We start from the raw sequence: 23,673 nt of genomic DNA, 5'->3' as shown, positions 1-23,673 counted from the left end.
TGGAAATATATGTATATTCCTCTAACATGTAATACGGAGACTATTGTTGTCTGAAAAAAGGAATTAAAGTCATAGATGATTTTATGTTCATAAAATGTGACTAACAGTTGTCCTCTCTTTCTTTCTCTTTTTATTCCTCATCGCCATGTCAGCGTGTTAATTGTGTCTAGATAGAAAAGCTCTTTTCTCTCTTTCTTTGTATCAATTTTGATGGCATGTTTATGCATATATTTTTTTTAAAAAGTATCTATTAAATGTTTTATGAAATGTGCATTTTTGTATTTTTATATATCTGCTTATTGTGCAGATTTATTTGTATATGTATTTTTTTGTATTTTGGTATATTGTTGTATATTAATTGTATTTTATGTTTTCATTGTATTGTATTTTATATATGTGTGTGAGAGACACATATATTTATTTTCTTTGTGTCTTTATTAATTGTATCTGCTGCTAGGCAATTAGCCATAATGTTGTTGATAGGTATCAGTGAGAGCTTGAAGCATGATTAGAGCAGCGCGCCAGCACATCAACATCAGCTGTGTGGTCTATTATAAATATAACACCGGTACTTTGGATGGCCACACCCCCTGACGAAGTCCGCAGATGACGAAACGCGTTGGGCGTATCCTAAACTGACAACGCTGTGCTTTTGAAAGTTCCTGACCACGGAGGCGGCGAAAAGGCTGGTCCCGGCTTTTCAAGTTGTTGGTGCACCGTGTTGGATATCCTTGTGGCAAGCTGTTTGCTGTTATCTATGATGTATGTGAGCCTGCACTTTTTAGTAAAATTCGTTTTACACTTTGCTCATATTTGTGCTTTTTCTCCAATTTCTTTCTGCACACACATATCTATATATATATATATCTATATATATATATATTTTGTGGAGGACCGCACTCTCACTGAAGCAAGGGGACAGCTGGCGGGGTGCTTACATGGGGTTCATGCCCTCGGGAATGAACACCAGTTTGTAGTCCAGATTTCTCCAAGGAGAAGTAGGCACTCTCCGTAACAATCAAATAGGTAGACGTAGTGTTAAAAAGTCAATTCATTATTTATTCCATCACAGCAGAAATATGTTCAGTATAGCCCCGACGTTTCGGTCCAGCATCGGACCTTTATCAAGGAGCCTGTAGTGTAAGAGGTAAACATGCAAACATACAATGAGTGCATAGTTCTCCTCCCACCAGCACAAAACATAAATACAATATATACAAGCAAAGTCAAATCACTTACATGAATCAAAAAGAAGACACAGCATGAAGACACAACGTGGTAATGGTGGAGGTACCACCCAGGACAGGAGGACAGCGTAATGCATGCCTGCCCGGGCCCGGCTTAAATACCCTGTGTTTGAACACCTGATGAGTCACATGGCACGGAAAGATTCCCGCCACCGGCATCTACGCGTCGCTTCCGGTGTGTGAAGCCGGAAGTTCCGTGGGTCGTGGAGCGCATATGGTGCGCACGTTAGCACAAGACTTCCTGCTCTAGGGACAGGAAGTATGTGCCTCCGTGAGCCGCATCTGACACGCACGAGAACCCGGAAGCGGGTCTCGGCGTGTGTCACTCTCTGTAAGAGCCTCTACGTGTGGATGGGAAATGATGCCGCAGTGAACCGCATCTGACACGCATAGAAACCCGGAAATGGGTTTCTGCGTGCAATAGGTCAATCTATCTGAGGGTCTGATATATATCATTATACAAATAGTCAATAGACAGGGAAGCCGGGGTTCCGGGAGAGTTCTACCACTCATAATTCATAATTGATCCAAAAAGCATCAGAAAATCAAAGAATTATAATAGTTATATGGGGCTGATTATATTTACCAACATCATTATTAATAATCGTAATCACACACCGGAAGCGACGCGTAGATGCCGGTGGCGGGAATCTTTCCGTGCCATGTGACTCATCAGGTGTTCAAACACAGGGTATTTAAGCCGGGCCCGGGCAGGCATGCATTACGCTGTCCTCCTGTCCTGGGTGGTACCTCCACCATTACCACGTTGTGTCTTCATGCTGTGTCTTCTTTTTGATTCATGTAAGTGATTTGACTTTGCTTGTATATATTGTATTTATGTTTTGTGCTGGTGGGAGGAGAACTATGCACTCATTGTATGTTTGCATGTTTACCTCTTACACTACAGGCTCCTTGATAAAGGTCCGATGCTGGACCGAAACGTCGGGGCTATACTGAACATATTTCTGCTGTGATGGAATAAATAATGAATTGACTTTTTAACACTACGTCTACCTATTTGATTGTTACGGAGAGTGCCTACTTCTCCTTGGAGAAATCTGGACTATATATATATATATATATATATAGATATATATATATATGTGTGTCTATATGTGACTCCTAAACACTGCCATCTGTTGGCAGCAAGTGAAAATACATCTGCTAGCTTTCAAAGCATTAGCTTTGAGCGGGCTAACTAGTGTATAATATTTATAATCCTGGGCACGTTTATATTCCTTCTCTATCACTGTGCGACTGGTGCTTCAGAAGGCAGGACACTGTGGGCCTGATTCAAACCCAATCGCACGGCTGCGACTTAGCGGCACGGACAATTGTTGGACAATGGCACATGCTACGCTGTGCGCGTGTGCAATCTGTTAGTGCGAAGGCAGCTAGAGATGGCTAGGCATTGCTGGCTGCTCGCAGGGTGATTAACACCCTGCAGCCATTTGGGGATGATAACCATGCATTTTCTGGGCATTCCCCAGCTGTGGGAAGGAGGGCAGCTGACGTCATCAGCAGCCTCCTTCTCCCCACAGCAATCGCAGCACCAAGTCCTGACTTACTCAGTGCTGCAAACAGAGGGGAAAACTATTCAATGGTGAGTGATTTTCCCCTCTGCACGGATTCGGTATGAAATCCCGACAGGGTCAAAATCCCGAATGGGTCATAACACCGACAAGGCCAAAATCCCGACATGGACAAAATTATGACATTTAAAATACCGACAAGGACAAAATCCCGACATTTAAAATACTGACATGGTCAAAATACCGACATATAGAATGTGCAGGTGAAACGGTCAACATGACTTTGGGTCGACAGGTCACGAGGTCAACATGTTTTTTCTTTCCAGTTTTTTTTTTTACCCGAATGTCGACACAGTCGACATGTACACAGTTGGAGGTGAACCGCAGCCCCTCGCATTGCTCGCTATGCTTCGGGCACGGTGCCTCGCTGCGCTCGGCACACTATTTTATTCTCCCACCACACCCTAGTGGATGGTAGGGCATGAAATTCCGCCTGTCGGCACGTCGGGTCAAAAAACAGTGAAAAAACCCATGTCGACCTCGCGACCTGTCAACCCAAAGTCATGTTGACAGTTTCACCTGTACATTCTATATGTTGGTATTTTGACCTTGTCGGGATTTTAAATGTCTGGATTTTGTCCTTGTCGGTATTATGACCCATTCAGGATTTTGACCCTGTCGGGATTTTGACCGCATCCCCTTTGCACATGGGTGCGGGAATGTATTTGGCAGGGTGGCATTTACCTGATCACTGGGCTCCAAAACTCACAGCCCAGGTCTGAATCAGGCCCTTTGTGCGGCAATGTTGCTGCTCCCCAGCCCATCATGGGGGGACTGTGTGGATCTCCAGTCCTGGGCCCAGACACAAAGAGTTTATAAAGTATAATTTGTCATAAACAAAGTTCACATTTCCGTTGAAGCAGTGTAGAGGTTGAGTAGTGCTGTCAGTGCTGCCAACACCAGAGGTACTTACCAGGCCCTCCAGGTGCTTGAGAAAGGAAAGGGGGGCCCTGTCTATATTGTCAATCCCAAGCCCCACAATTTCGGATGGCAGACCAGACACTTCAGAAATGCACCCTGCTGTCTGTACTCAGTATATCCTCAAGATGCTCCCAGCAGTGGTAACACTTCCTGGTGCTGATGGCTCACCTCCATGCATGAAGTCATATGCTATGGGGTACACTACAGAGCCATATTGCCGCACTGACTACAGTCTATTTATCACATTCCGCACCTCAGATGCAGATGGATTGGAATACATTTGACCAAAATCGCATTGCAATAATTGAATACATCACAAGGATGCATCCAGGGGGCATAGGGAGGGTGGCTCCAGTGGAGCACAAGTTCCAGGAGCCAAAATTTGTAGATTGCACTAGCAGCTCAGCAGAGGATGCTGCTGCATTCCTACTGCTGCTGTCATCTCCTCTATGGCTGCTGCAGCAGCATGAAGCTCTCACCCGCCACCAAACACCCCTTGGCAGCAGGGACTGAGAAGAAGATGAGGCTACATGAAACAGAGGGGCAGAGCTACACAGGACAGAGGGGCGGGGCAACAGGGGAGCAGGGCTGATGAGGAAAGGATGAGCTACCAGTCAGCATAAGGTAAATAAAGTGTGTGTGAGAGAGTACAATACTCTCGGCAACTGTGGACGTTATCTATAATTAGCACTACTACTGTCAGCAACTGTGGGCGCTACCTATAATTAGTGCTACTACTGTCAGCAGCTGTGGGCGCTACCTATAATTAGTGCTACTACTGTCAGCAACTGTGAGCGTTAACTATAATTAGCGCTACTACTGTCAGCAGCTGTGGGCATTATCTATAATTAGCACTACTACTGTCAGCAACCGTGGGCGTTAACTATAATTAGCGCTACTACTGTCAGCAGCTGTGAGCATTATCTATAATTAGCACTACTACTGTTAGCAACTGTGAGCATTATCTATAATTAACACTACTACTGTCAGCAGCGGTGGGTATTATCTATAATTAGCACTACTACTGTCAGCAGCGGTGGGTATTATCTATAATTAGCACTACTACTGTCAGCAACCGTGGGCATTATCTATAATTAGCACTATTACTGTCAGCAACCGTGGGCCTTTTTATATCATTAGCGCTACTACTGTCAGCAACTGTGGGCGTTTTCTATAATTAGGGCTACTACTGTTGGCAGCTGTGGAGGTTACCTATAATTCAGTGGCGTAACTACAGAAGGTGCAGGGGATGCAGCTGCTTTGGAGATCGGAGCAGCCTGCAGGAGCCCCTGCCCACAGGGCACCCAGAGAATGGCTCCCTGAGCTGCTTGCAGGAGGCTGGAGCCCCTGCGCAGAGGACGCCTAGGGCCCAGAAGATCGGCGGATGCATGAGCTGCTTGCAGGTGCCCCTATGCACAGAGACAGGAGTCTTGCAAGAGACACAACGCAAGGAAGAGCAGGGGCTACAGGTGTAAAAAGAAGTACTAATGTCGGATTCAGCGAATGGTGAGACCCTTTCAAGCCCCCTACTCTCCATCCTCTCTGCCCCCCCCCCTCTCTTTACCCTCCTCACCTCATTCCCTCCCCACAGGACACCTGGTGTACAGGAGCTGCTTGCAGGAGAACACCTCACCCCTCTTACTCTTCCCTACTCTCTCTCCTTTTTCTCCCCCACCATGTCTCTTTCCTCTTTTTTTGCTCTCTCCCCATCCCCTTTTCTCTATCCTTTTATCTCCCCAGCTCTCTATCCCCATCCCTTTTTCTCTCTTCTTTCATCTCCCCTAGCCCTGTAGAAATACGCCCTGGTGCAGGGACGGTTTCGCCTGCACCGGAGCGGGAAGAGCGGTGGCCCCTGCAGCCGGTGCATACTTTTGTGGTCACTGGCCCTGCTGCTAGGGTGCGCCTGCCTCCTTACCTGGGGTGGCCCGGCGCCATCCCATGGAGCCGGAAGCAGGTCACCAGTCGCTGGGTTTGGCGGCAGGCGTGTGGGCAGCGGTGACTGCCCATCGCTGCTCCATGTGGACAATGGCTCACCACATCATAGCCCCAATCCTGCCTTTGCCCATGCCAGTATAGAATACGTTTTACCAAATGCAGAGAGTATACTAGTAATCTTTATGCATATTAATGAGCTTTCTCCTGATTTCTATAAAATACAAATATCAGTTTAGTGACTATACAATAGAGCTCAACATTGTAATGACTAGTATACAAAACAGAGAACATTCTACAAAACTCGTACGATACACGTGACATTCCAAAAAATGCAGAAAGAGTTCTAGGGATGCCTGTACAATTCACTAAATATTCTAGTATATTATGTACAAGACACTTCAATTTTGACTTTTTTAACATTGAGGTGAATTTAAAGAGTAAGAGGGATTTGTGAAATTGTTATACAGTATTAAAAAACTTACACTAGATGGCGCCATTATACTGTAACAATTATGCTGCCATTCTGCTTCAGATAAAAATTGTTTCAGATAAAAGGTTTAGTATGTAAAAATGGATTATACATCTAGGGTATATTCAATTGATGTCGGATCCATTTTGAAATTCTTTTGACGGAATGGATCCAACCGTGTCTATTCAATGCAGCAGCCAAATCTGGATGTCGGATTTGGCCGCTGTTTGATGCTCAACCAGTTGGTGCGGAGACCAGGTGAGCGCAGCGGCGGGAGTCGGGACGGGGCAGAGTGAGCTGCTCTCCACCGACAGGTGAGACAGGTGCGTGCGGTGGGAGGCAGCGGATGGGAGGACAGCGCAGTGTAAACTGCTGCTCACCCAGTGCCATCATCCCTGCTTTAATCCAACATATTTTCTTGTCAGTGATTGCCGGAAACGTGGCCAAAACCTTTAGGTTAGCTAGCATTGAATAGGTGGGAACCCCTTCCGACCTATTCTAGTTGAAAACTGCCTTTTTTTTTTTTTACAAGATGGTAGTTTCAACATCAAGTGAATGTATGCCACAGAGTTCAAAAGTTTTGAATTTATAATACATTTTTACATATTAAACCTTTATCTGAAACAACTAGTATACAAGAGATTGCTGAGGGTTTTGTTACCCCTGTGCTGAGGCCATGTGTTAATATGATGTTAATCTCATCATATTCCTACCGGTACATCAATATCACTGTTTTATGCAGTACCCACATATTAGAGTGCGGTAAAACAAGCCAATTGTGACTTTATGTTGTCTACTAGAGGCAAGGAACAATGAGACCGAAGTATCATAAAAAATATATAACTTTATTTCAGGATTTCTCCTGTCAACCAGAATGGAAAGAATGAATCTGTAGCAAAGATCTTGGGGCTCAATTTACCACAAATTAGAGTTATTTGGGGGTAAATTGACCAATACAGATTTTCAAGTTTAAACATGAACATAATTAAAAATATAGATTTAAAAAATAATCTTATTTCTTTTCTTCATTGTAACTTTAAATAAGGTAGTGGCATCATTATGAAGGTGCACTCTGCACCCAGGTGTCACCCTCAGAGGGGGTAAAACCAAATTGCCATCTCCTCTGCAGTAACAGAAGCTGGTTGCTGCATTGTTTCATTCTCCTGCAGCACATGTCTCCTGTCATAGGGGAGGAGCTGCTACTACGGCCAACCTAGTCTCTGGGGGCAGACAGCATATGTGGGCATGCTGAACATGGTAATATCGAGGGCTGCTCAGTAAATCACACTCTTTATCAGTTAGGCCATACTCATTAGCATGAAGGTACCCGGGATTTGCCACGCCTCTTTGTAGTAGGCCACATCCAATTTCGGGCAAGCAGGAGGTATCAAACAGGGTGTTCCCAGTACCAGAGATGCCTCTGAAACTTAGGGTGGCCAGACGTTTGGAGTCAGTGATCGACTTTGAAAGCAAGCACCGCAGGCACTCCTGAAAAAGATGGAGTGATGTAGCAAAAAGTAGTGACCTGAAATCAGACATTGGCCTTCCCAGAGCCGGCCCTAACCAATTTAATGCCCTAGTCAAGAGTTTGGCTGGTGTCCCCTATCACAGGCTCTAGTTCCAACTGTAACCCAGCACTCCTCTTCCAGCATAGATCACATAGCCAGCAATACCCCTCACCCCTCAACTGTGGCAATCACATTTGATGCTTTATGCCAGCTAGAGCATTGGTGCCCTCACTCTCCAAATTTAAAATAGGGATAGAGCGCGCCGAAGATGCACGGTAAAAAAGGTGTTTGGCCATACAACAGTTTGCAAATCAAATTATGCCACACAGTAATGCAACATTATATCACACGATAGTGTCTCTTATTCACGCTTCACCCCCATATTGCTCCTTTTTTCACATTACACCACATCGAATTGTTCCTTGGTCAGTTAACACTGCACTGCATTCGTCCTAATGGGGGGGGGGGGACACATTGGCCCCCACCGGGATTAAAAAATAATACACATAAGCTTAACATGAAAAGAAACACATTGACACCAATAGAAAAAAACAACACCTTCGCAGGAAAAAATAAAGGGACAAGAAGGGCAATGAGGAGCAGAGACTGGGACCACAAGGTTGGGTAACATCTGCCAGGCAGTGTGGTGAGAAACATGGCGTGTGAGAGCTACAGAAAAATAAATGAGGATGTGTGGCAGCTACAGGGGACAGCAGGGAGACACATGGCTGTGAGAGTCACAGAAAATCTTTATCCTTCAAGAGGATAAAGATCAAACAGGCATTACACAGGGGGTAATCTGGCCCCTGTCTCTGAAAATGGGTGGACAGTTTCTAGGTCAACATTCAATAGGTTGACACCAAAAGTAAAAGAATTATGGAAAAATCACAATCTTTTCATGTGTCTTCCATTGCCATGTTGACATTTTGCTTGTCTTGACCTTTTGTCACTGTCGCCTTCTGCACGTCGAACTTTGGTGTTGACCTATTAACTGTCGACTTATTATCCGGACACCCTTTACATGAATCAATGTGGATGCATGCACTGTCCAAGGGCATACAGCAGGGGGCATTTCAAACTGGATATGTTGTATAAAGTGGTAGTGGGGGGAATTCCTCCCCTCTGTTCAAAAACTGCCATGGAGAAGAGGTCCAGTACATTTTCACTCCCTGGCCTCTAGAAGTCTGGGTACGGGATCTAGGGGGTTATTCAGTAATCTCAATAGCAAAATCATTCACTAATGTGCATGTGCAGGTGGGGCAAATATAACATGTGCGATTTTGGCTATCGATTTTGAGTATGCAGTTGATAGCAGGTTAGTCAAAGTTGCACCGCATTTAGCCGAATCCGATGCGCGGCCCTGCAATGTCGGTATTACAAGTAAAAATAGACTGTGCAGGCAAGTCTATTTCTACTACCTCGTAATGAGGGCCATGCTACACAAAAAAAAAACATGTCGACTTTTTCACTGTCGACCTAATGACCCTGTCGACATTATACCTGTCGACCTAATGACCCTGTCCACCTAACAACTGTCGACCTAACACATGTCGACCTAATGACCCTGTCAACCTAATGACCCTGTCGACCTTCAGTCAGGTCGACCTAAATGCAAGTCGACCTAATGGTGTACACCTAATGCTTGTAGACCTAAATGCAGTCTGACGAATGATCCCATTCCTAAATAATGTGCTCTGTGGACATTGTGCCAACGCAAGTTTCCAATAGCTTTTTCAATTCAGCTGATTACTTAAACCTCCTTTAACCAATCAGGTTGTGCCTTGAAGCCCTGGTCTGCTGCTTGGGTAAAAGTCCAGACTTTGTCATTTGTGTCTGTCCACATCTGCACCTTGGCCCTTATTCTGATTGACTCGCTCGGATACAACTATGCTCGGAGAGCGTTTTTTTTTTTTTTGCAAGCTGTGCATGCATACCATACGCTATGTGCATATGCAATAATAATAATAATAATAATTTAGTGAATCATATATATGAAAGAAAATGGCATATAATGGCGAAGTATGTTTTTTTTAAAAATACATTCCATTTAATGACAGCATAAAAACATTTCTTTTAAAAAGCAAATAAGACAAGCATTGGAGGTACTTATGTAGTATCTGGACGCCCGATTTTTTGATTGTATGCCTTAACTTAAGGCATACAATCAGATGCGATGCGATGCGATTTTCAATAGGATTCAATGTTAAAATGGTCCTGTTCATTTCCCCACTATCCAAGTGGGCATAGAGTCGGATATAAACCTGTGGCGAGCATAGCGAGCCACCGAGCCCGAAGCGTGCGATCCGATTTCTAAATCGGACGTCCAGATACTACATAAGTACCGCATTGGATTCCTAATGTATGAACCCTTCATGAACAGAGACTGGCAATTACCGAATAATAAGGAACTGTCAGAGGCCAGTATTCAATGAGAAAAAATCGCCGTGTTTTAAGGCGAGTTTGTGCTATTTTCGCGTTGGAAGGAGCATTTTTCTCTCCAAAAGTGAACCACCCTATTCAATGTGATATTTTCGTCGTCTTTCTAAGTGATTTTCGCCATGTCTCTCCGTGTAGCAATTCTCCATTTTTTCATGGAGAACTGGAATGTGAACTTTTAAACTAAAAGGTTGTTTTTTTTTTATTTTGGTGTCAAAAAATCAGGATTTTTTTTCTGTGAAGGGGCATGTTATTTTTTATTCATGTGCTTATAGCACATGAATATATATTTAATAAAAAAATATATATATATATTTTAATGTTTTTTTGTTTTTTTTTTTTACACAGAGCAGCCAGCAGGGGGCCGGAGCTCTTGAGCCGCTCATTAGATATTCATATATTCACTGCACCCGATCATTACATATGCACGATCGGGTGCAGTGAATACTGGGTCCCCCGCTGGCTATAGGGGGGGGCAGCTTGTGCTGCCTGGGTCCCGGGGAGCCCACCTCCCCTCCACATATGTTCTGGGGCAGCCAGGGAGACTTTAATCTCCCTGGCTGCCACCGTCCCCCGGCTCCCTGCCAGCTCCCTGCCGCGGACGCTCGTCCGCTGCAGGGGTTAAGACTCGCCGCGAGTGGCGGCGAGTCTTAACCACATTGAATAGTGGGAGCAGGAGTGGCAGCGAGCCCTCCGGAACAGGGCGAGTGCATGGCGAGAGAAAAAATCTCTTGCCATGCACGGAGAATAATTCTCATTGAATACAGCCCAGATAAGCAGTTCCAAATACGCATGAATGTCACTCTACAGCCAGAACAATCTGCTAGGCTTTTGGTGTGGGTATCCTCCATTTCCATTGTCCCTTCTGGCAATAGTGCCGTCCACCAATGCGTTTCTTCCTCTATGAGGACTTTTTCAAGGTGTACTGCTAGCTGCACTAATGCTCCTTTTATACAACAAATCCTTTCCGCGCCTCAGCAGGACTCCTAATTAGTGTAAAGAAACCATATTCAATGTTTCATTGATTTATGTTAAGATAGTTAAAAAAAGGTAGTTATTAACTACCTTTTTAAACTATCTAAAACAAATCAATGAAACATTGAATTCTCGTTTGAGAGCAGTCTTAACAAAATGAACTTTTTGTATGTATCCAATTATGTTGAGAATAGTAGATTACAAACCATGAATTACAGTAAGCCAACCGATTCTAGTGCTTATATTCACGCCACAAGTTGCCATCATCCTAACTGTCTCAAGTCCATCCCAGAGGGTCAGTTTAGGCGACTAAGAAGAAATTGTTCCAAGATCAATGTATATAAGGATCAGGCCGGAGTGATGGAAAATACATTTAAATCATCAGGTTACAAAGAGAATAGTTTAAAAGCAATTAATACAAAAGTAGCCAACATAGATAGGGCAAAACGGTACTTGTAGCTTATAGCGGCGCCCCCGATGTACATCGCGCAATGTTTTTATTGCATCACATGCCATGCACCCGATGGCATGCGATGTGACGCGATTTTTGCCCCCTATGTGATGACACATTGTATAAGCACCCTAAAGGGTGCTTTTAAGCACCCAAATGGGTGCTTACAATGTGAAATGCACCCCCACGCCACCCCCCCACTATAAACGTGAACCCGAAGCGTGGCGAACGCAGCGAGCCCGCGAGGGGCGGCGGTACGCGTCCTCCGACCGTTTCATACCCCCACTATCCACGTCGGCGTGGAGTTGAGAATAGAAAGTGTGGCGAGCGCAGCGAGGGGACGCGGATACCTGTGAAGCCCACGAGGGGACGCCGATACCTGTGAAGGTATCCGCGTGCGCTCGCCACGCTTCGGGCTCGGTGGCTCGCTGCGCTCGCCACACTTTCTATTCTCAACTCCACGCCGACGTGGATAGTGGGGGTATGAATAGGTCGGAGGACGCGTACCGCCGCCCCTCGCGGGCTCGCCACGCTTCGGGTTCACGTTTATAGTGGGGGGGGTGGCGTGGGGGTGCATTTCACATTGTAAGCACCCATTAGGGTGCTTATACAATTTTTAATCGCATCGCATTGTATGGCATTGTATGCCATACAATTTTAACATTGTATGACATTGTGCGATATCGCGTCGCATCGCATACCATCGTATGCCTTATGGTATGCGATGCGATTGGCGCCGCTATAATACACAAGTACCGGCAAAACTATTAAGACCAAGTGGCAAGGCACAAAATGACGATAAAACTAAGTTTGAATGGGCATTTGTCACGACGTACAGCAGCCAATACAGAACATTGGAAAAATCACTTCAAAAACATTGGGGGTTACTACGGAAGGACCCCATATTAGGGAAATTCCTCCCTGATCGGCCCAAATGTATCTACAAGAGAGCACCTACCATTAGAACTCATTTAGTTAGAAGTGTGGTCCCGCCAATAAAATCTATGACAACAGTCAAATCAAAAGGCTTTTTTAGATGCGGGTTATGTTGGGGCTGCAGGGGAGTTCCAGGGGAGTCTTCTAGGATTAATGAAATAATTATAATCAGAAAGTCTTTAAAATTAAGGACTTTGTCACGTGCAACAGTAGTAATGTCATTTATGCTATTGGGTGCAAGTGTAATTTGTGGTATATCGGATGTATGTCCAGACCACTGAAAACTCGCATTAGTGAACACCTTAGAAATATAAGAAAAGGTGTTACCACCCACACTCTATCCGAGCATTTTAGGGTGAAACATAACTGCTGTACATCGGTATAACTTGTTTCTGTGGCTTAAGACAAATCAAGGAGAATTGGAGACAGCAGGGATTGGCTAAACAACTAGCTAAGGCAGAAATGCAACTGATATTCTTTAAGTTTTGGTATTTTCCACGTATAGATGGATATAGAATGAACTACCGATGGCATATAGAAGTCCGGCAGGAAAAAGTTTGGTACTTGTGAGTTATCCGGGCTGCCGATTGTTTCATCGCGCCCGAAATCGTGGGCATTGCGTCGGTCGTGGCCATTATAAGGGGCCGCGACGCGATGCCCGCGATTTCCCATAGACAGTAATGTTAAAAGACGCGATTGACCCGATTTCCCATAGACAGCAATGTTAAAATAAAATGACAATGTGAAATTGGCCAATATGGCCATTTCACATTGGATATGTTTTAAAAAAAAAGGTTTCATGGCCCCCCACCACCGTTAACGCCACCCCGCTATTGACGCCAACCCGAAGCGTGGCGAGCGCCGCGAGCCCGCGAGGGGCGGAGGTACGCGTCCTCCGACCTTTTCATACCCCTACTATCCACGTCGGCGTGGAGTTGAGAATAGAATAGTGTGGCGAGCGCAGCGAGCCACCGAGCCCGAAGCGTGGCGAGCGCAGCGAGCCCCGCGAGGGGACGCGGACACCTGTGAAGCCCGCAAGGGGATGCGGATACCTGTGAAGGTATCCGCGTCCGCTCGCCACACTTTGGGCTCGGTGGCTTGCTACGCTCGCCACACTATTCTATTCTCAACTCCACGCCGACGTGGATAGTAGGGGTATGAAAAGGTCGGAGGACGCGTACCGCCGCCCCTCGCGGGCTCGCTGCGCTCGCCACGCTTCGGGTTGGTCTCAATAGCGGGGTGGCGTTAACGGTGGTGGGGGGCCATGAAACCTTTTTTTTTAAAACATATCCAATGTGAAATGGCCATATTGGCCAATTTCACATTGTCATTTTATTTTCACATTGCTGTCTATGGGAAATCGGGTCCATCGCGTCTTTTAACATTACTGTCTATGGGAAATCGGGTCCATCGTGTCTTTTAACATTACTGTCTATGGGAAATCGCGGGCATCGCGTCGCGGTCCCTTATAACGGCCACGACCGACGCGATGCCCCCGATTTGGGGCTAAATCGCGGGCATCGCGTCGGTCGGGTGTCCTTAAGTTAACTAAACTTAAGGACAAAATCGGCAGCCCGGATAATTCACAAGTACCAAAAGTTCTCATAGAGGAAGAAATGGGTTGGTGGACTGCACTATTGCCAGAAGGTACAGTGGATCCAGAGGATACCCACCCCAAAATCCCAGCAGAAATAGGGCCATAATGGGTAATGGATGCATGTAAACATTGGTAAAAGCATACACTGGTATAAACAACAGCAAAACACATATGCACACATTTGAGTACAAAACAAAAAAATTATATATGTGTGGATTTTATTTAAACTTTTTTAATGTAGTGATTTTGTAACAGGCGGTCTGTCTAATTGTGAGATCTCCACCTACTTATGTCATCAATTCACAACACATGACTGTGTTTTTGAATAAAACACACCCCTTGTTGCACCAAGCACCACACACATCTCTTATGGCCACACTGGGTGGTGTAAGGATAAATGATGCACCTGCCTGCAGAACATTGTTCAGGGGTTATAAAATGGTATAATATTATGTGGAAATACAATCTGCTGTAATTTTCTAAGTTCCGTAAGACTCCGTTTATTGGAGCTTAATTCCAAAGGTTGCATGAGAAGATTCGTCCCTGGCAGCCTGCACTGTGTGAACACAGATAGCTGATAGTGTCTGCAATAAATATCCCCATTATAGAAAAAAAATAAAAAATCTGAAACGATAAAGAAGAAATTAATAAATGTATCTGACAGTAATTGGACTCACAATTAAGCTGACCTCTTACTGTACATATCTTTTCTGTTTACATAGGAAACAAATGGCAGGAAATATTTTGCAATAAACATAACACATCATTAAACGTTACAGACAGCTGTGGAAAGTACTGATAAACTCCTTCCATGCATAAAGAGAGGGCTGGAAGCACGACATCTCATAGTTTTCCCATTGGATAACTCACTGTAATTATTTCTGGAATATACAGAACTGTTTTGGCAATGTCTTACTGGCGTAACTATAGCACCGCGGGGGGGGCGCTGTGCATATGGGGGCGCGGGGGCTGCGGTGCTATAGTTACACCTCCCCCCAATCCCCCGCAGGCTTACCTATTTTGCTGGTCCCGGCGGCTCCGTTCTTCTGCTGAGGACCACCACAAAATGGCCGCCCACATATAGAGCACAGTTCTCTGAAACTGTCTGCTGTATGGGGCGGCCATTTTGTGGTGGTCCTCAGCAGAAGAAAGGAGCCGCCGGGACCAGTGCGAAAGGTAAGGCTAAGGGGGTTTGAATGGGCGGCGGGGGGGGGGGGGGGGCGCCCAAAACGTAGCTACGCCGCTGCAATGTCTATATGAAAGACATTTTGAACTTGGGAGAGCCATTTATAAAATATATTGGGGAAGGTGGAGGTACAGTATAGTAGATTAATAAAGACCACACACATTGAATAAAGACAATTTAAAATGTATGTGTACATAGGACTTTTACTTTTGGGGATTTACAAGGATGTTTTTTTTTTTTTTTTTTTTCAATTGTATATAATATGGCAACCATATATGGATGCAAAATATGGACAGCACACAGTTTCATGAAGGAAAAAAAATAGTATTAGAAAACTTACATGTGCAAATAATGCATGACATGTATACAGCAGACACAACAGCTGTTTCGGCTGACTGTTGCCAGCCAGGACCCCTGGGAAAGGCTGGCAACGGTCAGCCAAAACAGCTGTTGGGTCTGCTGTACACATGTGATGCATTATTTGCATATGTAAAGGTAAAGTCCATACACTAGTAAGATTTATCTTCAGATCTGGCTGGATGGTTATGGATGAGTGACAGTTTGTCAGTTTTCCAGCATTTCCAAGCAAATGGTCAACTGTCATTTGCTCTCATCCATAACCATATTTTTATTCCAACCAGACAGATCTGCAGATAAATCTGTGTGTGTATGGCCACCTTAAGTTTTATACCAATATTTTTTTTCTTCATGAAACTTTGTGCTGGTCCTTTACTCTCATCTGGCATGGTCGGGCAAGTGTAGCATATGTGTGTGTGTGTGTGTGTGTGTGTGTGTATGTATGTATATATATATATATATATATATATATATATATATACACACACACACACACTGTATATACACCCCCTTGTCTTGTCACCTAAACCTGACCCCCACACAGTATAAACCCAACCACCCTTTTAGATGCCTAAACCTAACCCCTCTCCCCATTGTCTAACCTTAACCTTTCCCTCCTTGCCGCCTAAACCTAAGTATCATCCAGGCTCATCCAGGCTTCCGGTACCGCGGCTCCAGTGGTGTTGCTAAGGTGAGGGGGCTGCTGGCAGCAAGGATTTATGCATGCACCTGTTATGACTCTAGCGGGGGATCAGCAGACCTAGTCCACGAATACGTGCGGAGCTATGCTTCACCTGTAACCGTCCCGGCTGTAAGGGCGAATTAGGTCCGCCCAGACTCCGTTACAGTCAGGTCTTAGAAGGGGACAACATATTCGTGGAGGCAGACCAGGAGCAAGAGGATATCTAGCTAACCCCGGAACGGGCAGGCCTATGACCCGTAGGGCAAAACAATATGCAACAATGCATCGTGGTGGAATAAGAAAATACCAAGATATTAGCTCAACTTAAACACTGGTTTGAAACGCCCTCCGAGGCGAGTTGGGTGTCCATTGAAAGATCAAGGAATCCTGCCTTCCCACTAGAAGACCTTCTCAAACTACAACCACGCTTTCGGCCCCCTACCTTGGCCCTCCTCCCATCCACGAGATTATAGATACAGACCTGGGATAGGTTGGTGTGCCGCATCCCTGCTCGGGTGTTTCCCTATGCATCACTATCATTGCATACTGTAGCTAACTTAATTCCCAATATTAATCTTTCAGCGTGGTATGCTAGTAATATGAAAACACTAGGTGATCTATTAGAGTGTGACAATATCCTCCCATTCTCCTCCCTGCAGTCCCGCTTCAACCTCCCGAGCATGGAGCTACTTCATTATTTTCAGATCCAGCACTGGTACAACAGTTTGTCCAGACCTGTGGGAACCCCGGGCACATTCCCCCAGGCCATATCGGTGCGCTTATCTCAAAACAATTAAAAAAAAAGATATATCTTTTTGGTATAGGACCCTTTTAGAATTGATCCCTACTTCCAAATCTAATGCACAGTTGAAATGGGAGGAGAACTTAGGACTACCTATATCCGATGCCCAATGGGAGCAGATATTCATCTCATCTTACCGAATTTGGTAAAAGAAAGAAGGGAGCGCTTGTGCTATAAACAATAATAAAACGATAATTGAACTGAAGGAAAGGGTCAGGCAAGCACATCATTGTTCCATTATTGTTTTATTATTGTTTATAGCACAAGCGCTCCCTTCTTCCTTTTACCAAATTCTTTAACCTACAGAGGAGCAGCTGAAACAAGCGCAGTGATACATAATTTTTTCATCTTACCGAATGTCTAGATGTTTGAATCACACAGAGATGCAAATCAAACTGGTAAACAGATTATACCTAACCCCAGATAGACTTCACACGTTTTGGCAATCCTGTTCAAAATACTGCTGGCATAACTGTGGAGAAGTAGGAGATATCTTTCATATCTTCTGGTCATGCCCCTATATATACATGTCTTTTGGTGTGAGATATTTAAGCTGATCAATGAGGTGCTAAACCTTTCACTGTCGCCTTCGGCAGCCTTAGCCTTGTTACATAAATTCCCTGCTGATGTGTTACCCCACAATAGATACCTGTTGGGCCATATCTGTATAGCTGCTAGGGCAGCTATAGCCCAGAATTGGAAACAGTCCGCTCCCCCTCCTCCTAATTTTTTAATAAAAATTATTGATGAAAAAAAATAAAAAAATAAAAATACCAAGAGTAGTAATGACAACGGGATGGTAAGATGGTACCCAAATGCAACAATGCACAGAAGATGGAATATACCCTAATAAAACAGCAACAATGCTAGACGATGGTATAAAACAATATAATAATCTGTTCCCCACTTCCCTGCACTGCAAGAGACAAGCCCCACAGTGCAGATGCCCAAGATGTTACTGGACAACAGGAGGCACTCGGAGAGAACAATTACAAGAACTGGGACAGAAACTCTGACGTCAGCCGCAGTGAGGGACGCTTGCCGGGCGGAAGTTCGGGGAAGGTGCCGATGCCCGGCAGCAGGGAGAATGAGAGCGGACGTTCGGGGTGTTGCTCGGCAACGTCCCTGACGCTTCCTCCTCACACTGCTCTCGCCGCCCGTCCCGGACCTGCCAGCCGCAGGAGAAAGTCCGGGACGGTGGCGGCTAACAGCACCTTACCTATCTGACCCTCCTCATTCTCTGCTTCACACCCCTCTATATACCTGACCCCTCATCCCTCTCTCTCTACCTTAGACCTTTCTCTCTCTTTCTCTACTGCCTGACAACCCTCTCTCACCTCTTTCTCTCTGCTTGACACTACTCTCTCATTCCTCTTTGCCTCACCACCCTCTCTCTATGCCTGACCCCTCATCCCTCTCTTTCTATCTTAGCCCCCATCTCTGTGTCTCTTTCTCTTTGCCTGACACCCCTCTCTCTTCTTTCTGTCTGAACCCCCTCTGCCTGACACCCCTCTCTCACCCACTCTCTTTATGCCTGACCCCCCTCATCACTCTCTACCTCTGCTCGACAACCCCCTCTACTGTCTTTCTGCCTGAACCCCCTTTCACACCTCTTTCTCTTTGTCTGACACCCCCTCTCTTTCTCTTTGCCTGACTCCCTTTCTCTCTGCCTGACCCCTTCCCACCTCTCTCTGCTTAACCCCCTTCTTACTTCTCTCTCTCCCTCTCACTATCTCTCTCTTATTGACATCGCTCTCTCTCAATCATCTCTCTCATTGCCTGACCCCCCACATCTCTCTACCAAACCCCCTCTCTCTACCTGATCCCTCTCTCTATCACCCTTCTAGCTCAGCCTGACCACCTGTCTCACCCCTCTCTCTCTGTGTATCTGACCCCCTCTCTTACCCCCTTTCTCTCTATTCCTTACAACCTCTCACGCCTCTCTATCACTGACACCATCTCTTACCCCTGCTTTTTTCTTCCCTCTTTATCACCCCTCTATTTCCATCTTATATCCTCTCTCATTATTCCTGACACCCTCTCACCTCTTCTTTCAACCACTTCTCTCCTCCATCTCTCTCACCCACCCATCTCTCTATCCATGACACTGTATCTCTCTCACCCCATTCTTCTCTTTCTCCCTCAGACCCAGACATCCTCTCCTCTCACCACTCTCTTTCTAACCCTGACACTCTAGTTCTACCCTCTAATTTCCTCACTTTCCCTGATTCCCCTCTCTCTCCCTGACACTCTCTCTCTCTCTCGCTGACACTCTCTTGTTTCTCTTGGTCTCCATTATTCCCTATCTATCATTCTCCTCCTCTCTTTCTCTCCATTGATTCCCCCCTATCTCATTCTCCCTCTCTATAACTATCTATCTTTGGGGAGGCACCAGCTTTTATCTTGCCACAGGACTACATTGATAAACTTACGCCACTGATGCTGAGTTAGCAGAGGAACAAACTGAGGTATGGACAAAATCAAAGGAAGGGAATAAAAGACAGTAACTAAGTCAGCACTTAAGATTTGTCGATACAAGTTTAAGGTTGACATGGACATATTCAACATGAATAAGGTCGACATGAGTTTTTTTTGTTGACCATGTCCATGTCAACCTAAAGCTTGTGTCGACCGTCTGTCAGTGTTGACCTAGGGTATGTCGACCATTCTTAGGACTTAATCACTGTAGATCTGGACATTGTCTATCATCTATACCGTAACCCTCCAAAGAAAGCCCATATATAAAACATGAACATTTAGAAAGATGTGTGCCCAAACTATACATATTGGGGATATGGCCCTTTCCCTGACGGATGGCTGGAAATGTGAAATTAGGCTGACCAAGGATGAAAAAGAATAGCAGCTTTCTATTTCTATCATCACACTTAAAGAAACCCTCAGCATAGTGTTGATGTGACAATTTTGCTTTCTGAATAAGTCTGGGATGCAGGGCTGGACTGACCATCTGGCACTTCTGGCAAATGCCAGAGGGGTCAATGGTCAGGTGGGCCGATTTCTTCTTGCAAGGTTGAGGCTCCACCTCCCGATCGGCGCACAGAGAGAGCCGCTGGACTTTCAGCGGGTCCGTCGGCTTTCTCTGTGCGCCGTTGAGGTCCAGGAGAGAACGGAGCATCACATGCCACTTTTCTCCGCTCTCCTGCAAGCCGGGAGAGGCAGCAGGCTCATGCACGTGCCGTTTCAGTGGCCCAGTCCGTCGCTGGAGGGATGTACCAACCTCTTGTGGTACATCCCAGCACACATTGCACTGATACTAATTGCATTCTGTATGTACAAAGTTCAGCTATGATGACAATAGCTGCCCACTGAGATCAGGCCAGTCACTGAACCATGTTTATGACCTGGAAATCCATCTGTGCATGCAAAAAGTGATGTTGTGGCCTCAGGGAGTGCTGGGAGGGATGCGACCAGATCCCTCCGACAGCAAACGGCTGGCCTTACATTCCGCACTGAATTAAAAATAGTACGTATTAAAAATATGGTAAAAACTTTGACAGCAGGGTTTTTATTGCATTTTCCCTTAAGTACATACCACAGTGTGGTGGCTCAGGGGTGGAGCTGCAGCACAATCCAAAATTTAAATAGGGGAGCAACACCATCTGCCAGTGAGTCCGCCTGGAATGGCAGTTGCTGTGCCTCCCCTGTGTTGCAGTCCCTCATCTGGAGCCTCCCCTGCATACCACCCTAAGCACATTATATTAATAATGAATCTCTTCCAATCCCTTAAATATGTCCATGTAGGTTCTACCATGTTCAGTAGTAGTAGTACTGCACCACTAATAAAACTGATGTCACCAGATAACTTAAATATGATCTTATATAGGCTATAAAACATTTTTTGGGGGGAGACTATTGATTTCAAGACCATAGTTGTGGAAATAGCCCCTGATAGTGGTATTGTTAGCCTTAAAGAACATTGGCTTCCTGGACTGCTCATTCTGTGGGCCACATTTATCAAACAATATTTGCGTCTAAATCCCCGAAAACACCCATTTTAGGGGGTTAGCCGCAAATATAAAATATCCCCCAATCCCTGCTGCGATCCCCCCTGCATCCCCGCCGGCAGCATCCTCCATAAGATTCTATGACGGATGTGAAGCTACGGTGTGTCAACATCGGGCAGCCCGTCTTTGCATGCCTGGGCTATCGCCATTCTGAGATGGCGATAGCCCATTGTAGCCTATGGGCTATGCATCGCCGGGTCCGCAGGGGGGTCATTGCTAAACACACATGCGCAGACCCCCTGTTTCCGGCTCAGGACATCGCAGGGACAGGCTCTTTTCAGAGCCCTGTCCCTGCGCCTCAGGTATCATACATCCCAAGAAATGGAATCACATTTTACATTACAACCCTGGGTGGTAACATTCCACCCAGATGCGTTCCATGATAAATGGACCCCTTAATCACCAAATGAGATCATAGTGGAGAGAGAGTGATCCAAATGCCTCTATTACAATGATGGGATGTTCTGTAGCAAGTATAGGAAATCACCACGCTTAAATAGCTACAACAGAAGAGTGTGAGAACTGAACTATGCTGTATCTTAGAAACACTCATTTTAGATATGCAAACATGCCTTGTGTCTGTGGATTGACAAAGTCAAAGGCTAATTTGGCTCACTGTTGAGATCTTCTACTTTAAGCGACTTCCTCTTCTCCTCATATCACAGACAGCTGATGCTTTTTATGCATTACATAGTTAGCACATAGAGATAACAGTTTATACAATGCCGTCTCATGGACTTCACTCATTAGCTAACCAAAGCAATAGCACTTGCTGTTTTTTTGAGGATCCTCTTCTGCACAACGTGTTGCCGACTTTCCTGATTGTTATATTTGTGTTGGGCGTATTATTCAATGGTACTGCATTGTGGGCATTTTTGTTTCACATGAAGTCATGGAATTCCAGTACAATTTATCTCTTCAACCTGTCTGTGGCTGATTTTCTGCTCATCATCTGCTTGCCATTCAGAACAGACTATTACCTGAAACAGTCCTGGGTGTACGGAGATGTCCCATGTAGAGTAATGCTTTTTATGTTTGCAACGAACAGGGCAGGCAGCATCTTCTTCCTTACCCTGATTGCGTTTGATCGATATTTCCGAGTTGTCCACCCGCTTCATAAAATCAACTCCATCTCTATAAAGGATGCTGTTATTGTTGTCTGTGCTGTTTGGCTTGTTGCGATATCAGTATCGACCTTCATTCTCACCACAGACCATACTGGAAGAAGGATGGTTGGGAGAACATACTGTGAAAGCTTCATGGTGTGTCCTACTGTATCATATTGGCATGACCTTCTCTTCGTCATTGAGTTTTTCATACCTCTGTGCATTGTCCTCTTCTGCTCTTACAGCATCGTTTGGAGGCTTAGACAGCGGAACCTGGACAAGGATTTAAAAATTAAGAAAACTGTCAAAGCTATCACACTCGTTGGCATAATATTCCTTATTTGTTTCTTGCCAAGTGTTTCCACCAGGATTGTGGTCTTAAGGCTCCAGGCTTCCCGAGAACATAAAAACTGCAGAATTTACCAATCTGTAGAAACGGCTTTCTTTATCACATTGTGCTTCACGTATATGAACAGTATGTGCAATCCTTTGTTTTATTATATTTCCAGTCCTTCACTGAGAACTTTTTACTTACATATTATAATCAAACTCAGAATAAGGCTGTTTATTTGTCCAGATCCTTCCTGTTCAAAATCATGATATTTTTTTTAAACATTACCCATATAGATAACAAACCTCTGTCATCCATGTATCTGGTTTGGGCAGGACATCTGTTAAAGTGGTCTTGGTACTGGTGCTTTTTGAATATGCATTGCTAAAGGGTGGAGGGAAAGCTGTTTCAATACAGTTTGCCAGTATAAAAGCTGTTTTTGCTAATGTACGTATGCAGTGATAATAATTATGGCCCCAAAACAACATAGGGCTAGGTAAATAAGCTTTCAGACCCTTATAGACAATTGTAATGCATTTTTAAAGTTAATAAACTATATAGATGAACCCTATATAGGAAATTTACTATGTATTTTGATATTAGTTTATATGGATTATGGCCCTTATTCTGGTTCACTCGCAAAGGCACATTCCTTCTCAAATGGACAAAACCATGTACACTGCAGGGGGTGGGGGTTTAACATGTGCAGAGAGAGCTACATTTGGGTGTTATTTTGTTTCTGTGCAGGGTAAATACTGGCTGCTTTATTTTTACACTACAATATTGATCTCACTTTGAAGTAAAACCCCACCCAAATCTAATTATCTCTGCACAAGTTACATCTGCCCCACCTGCAGTGCACACGGTTTTGTCCATTTTAAAAGGAATTTGCCTCTGAGAGTGAACTCTCAGAGGCAAATTCCTTTTAAAATGGACAAAACCATGTGCACTGCGGGTGGGGCAGATGTAACTTGTGCAGAGATAATTAGATTTGGGTGGGGTTTTACTTCAAAGTGAGATCAATATTGTAGTGTAAAAATAATGCAGCCAGTATTTACCCTGCACAGAAACAAAATGAGGGCCTATATACAGAGAATAAATGCAATATAATTAGCAGAGG

At 44.9% G+C, this 23,673-nt stretch overlaps 1 protein-coding gene across 1 annotated transcript; it reads left to right on the top strand.

Annotated features, from left to right (window-relative positions):
• Nucleotides 1-21,753: 21,753 nt before the first annotated feature.
• On the top strand, nt 21,754-23,453 carry HCAR2 (hydroxycarboxylic acid receptor 2). Its single transcript, XM_083158416.1, has one exon. It carries the CDS (start codon nt 21,839-21,841, stop codon nt 22,820-22,822), a length of 984 nt encoding a protein of 327 aa, XP_083014542.1. The 5' UTR covers nt 21,754-21,838; the 3' UTR covers nt 22,823-23,453.
• The last annotated feature ends 220 nt before the right edge of the window (nt 23,454-23,673 follow it).

This window comes from Crinia signifera, chromosome 1 (assembly GCF_055691185.1).
Source record: "Crinia signifera chromosome 1, ASM5569118v1, whole genome shotgun sequence".
NCBI classification, from domain to species: Eukaryota; Metazoa; Chordata; class Amphibia; order Anura; family Myobatrachidae; genus Crinia; species Crinia signifera.
Note: the sequence above shows the minus strand (reverse complement) of the source record. Positions and strands in the feature narration are given on the sequence as shown.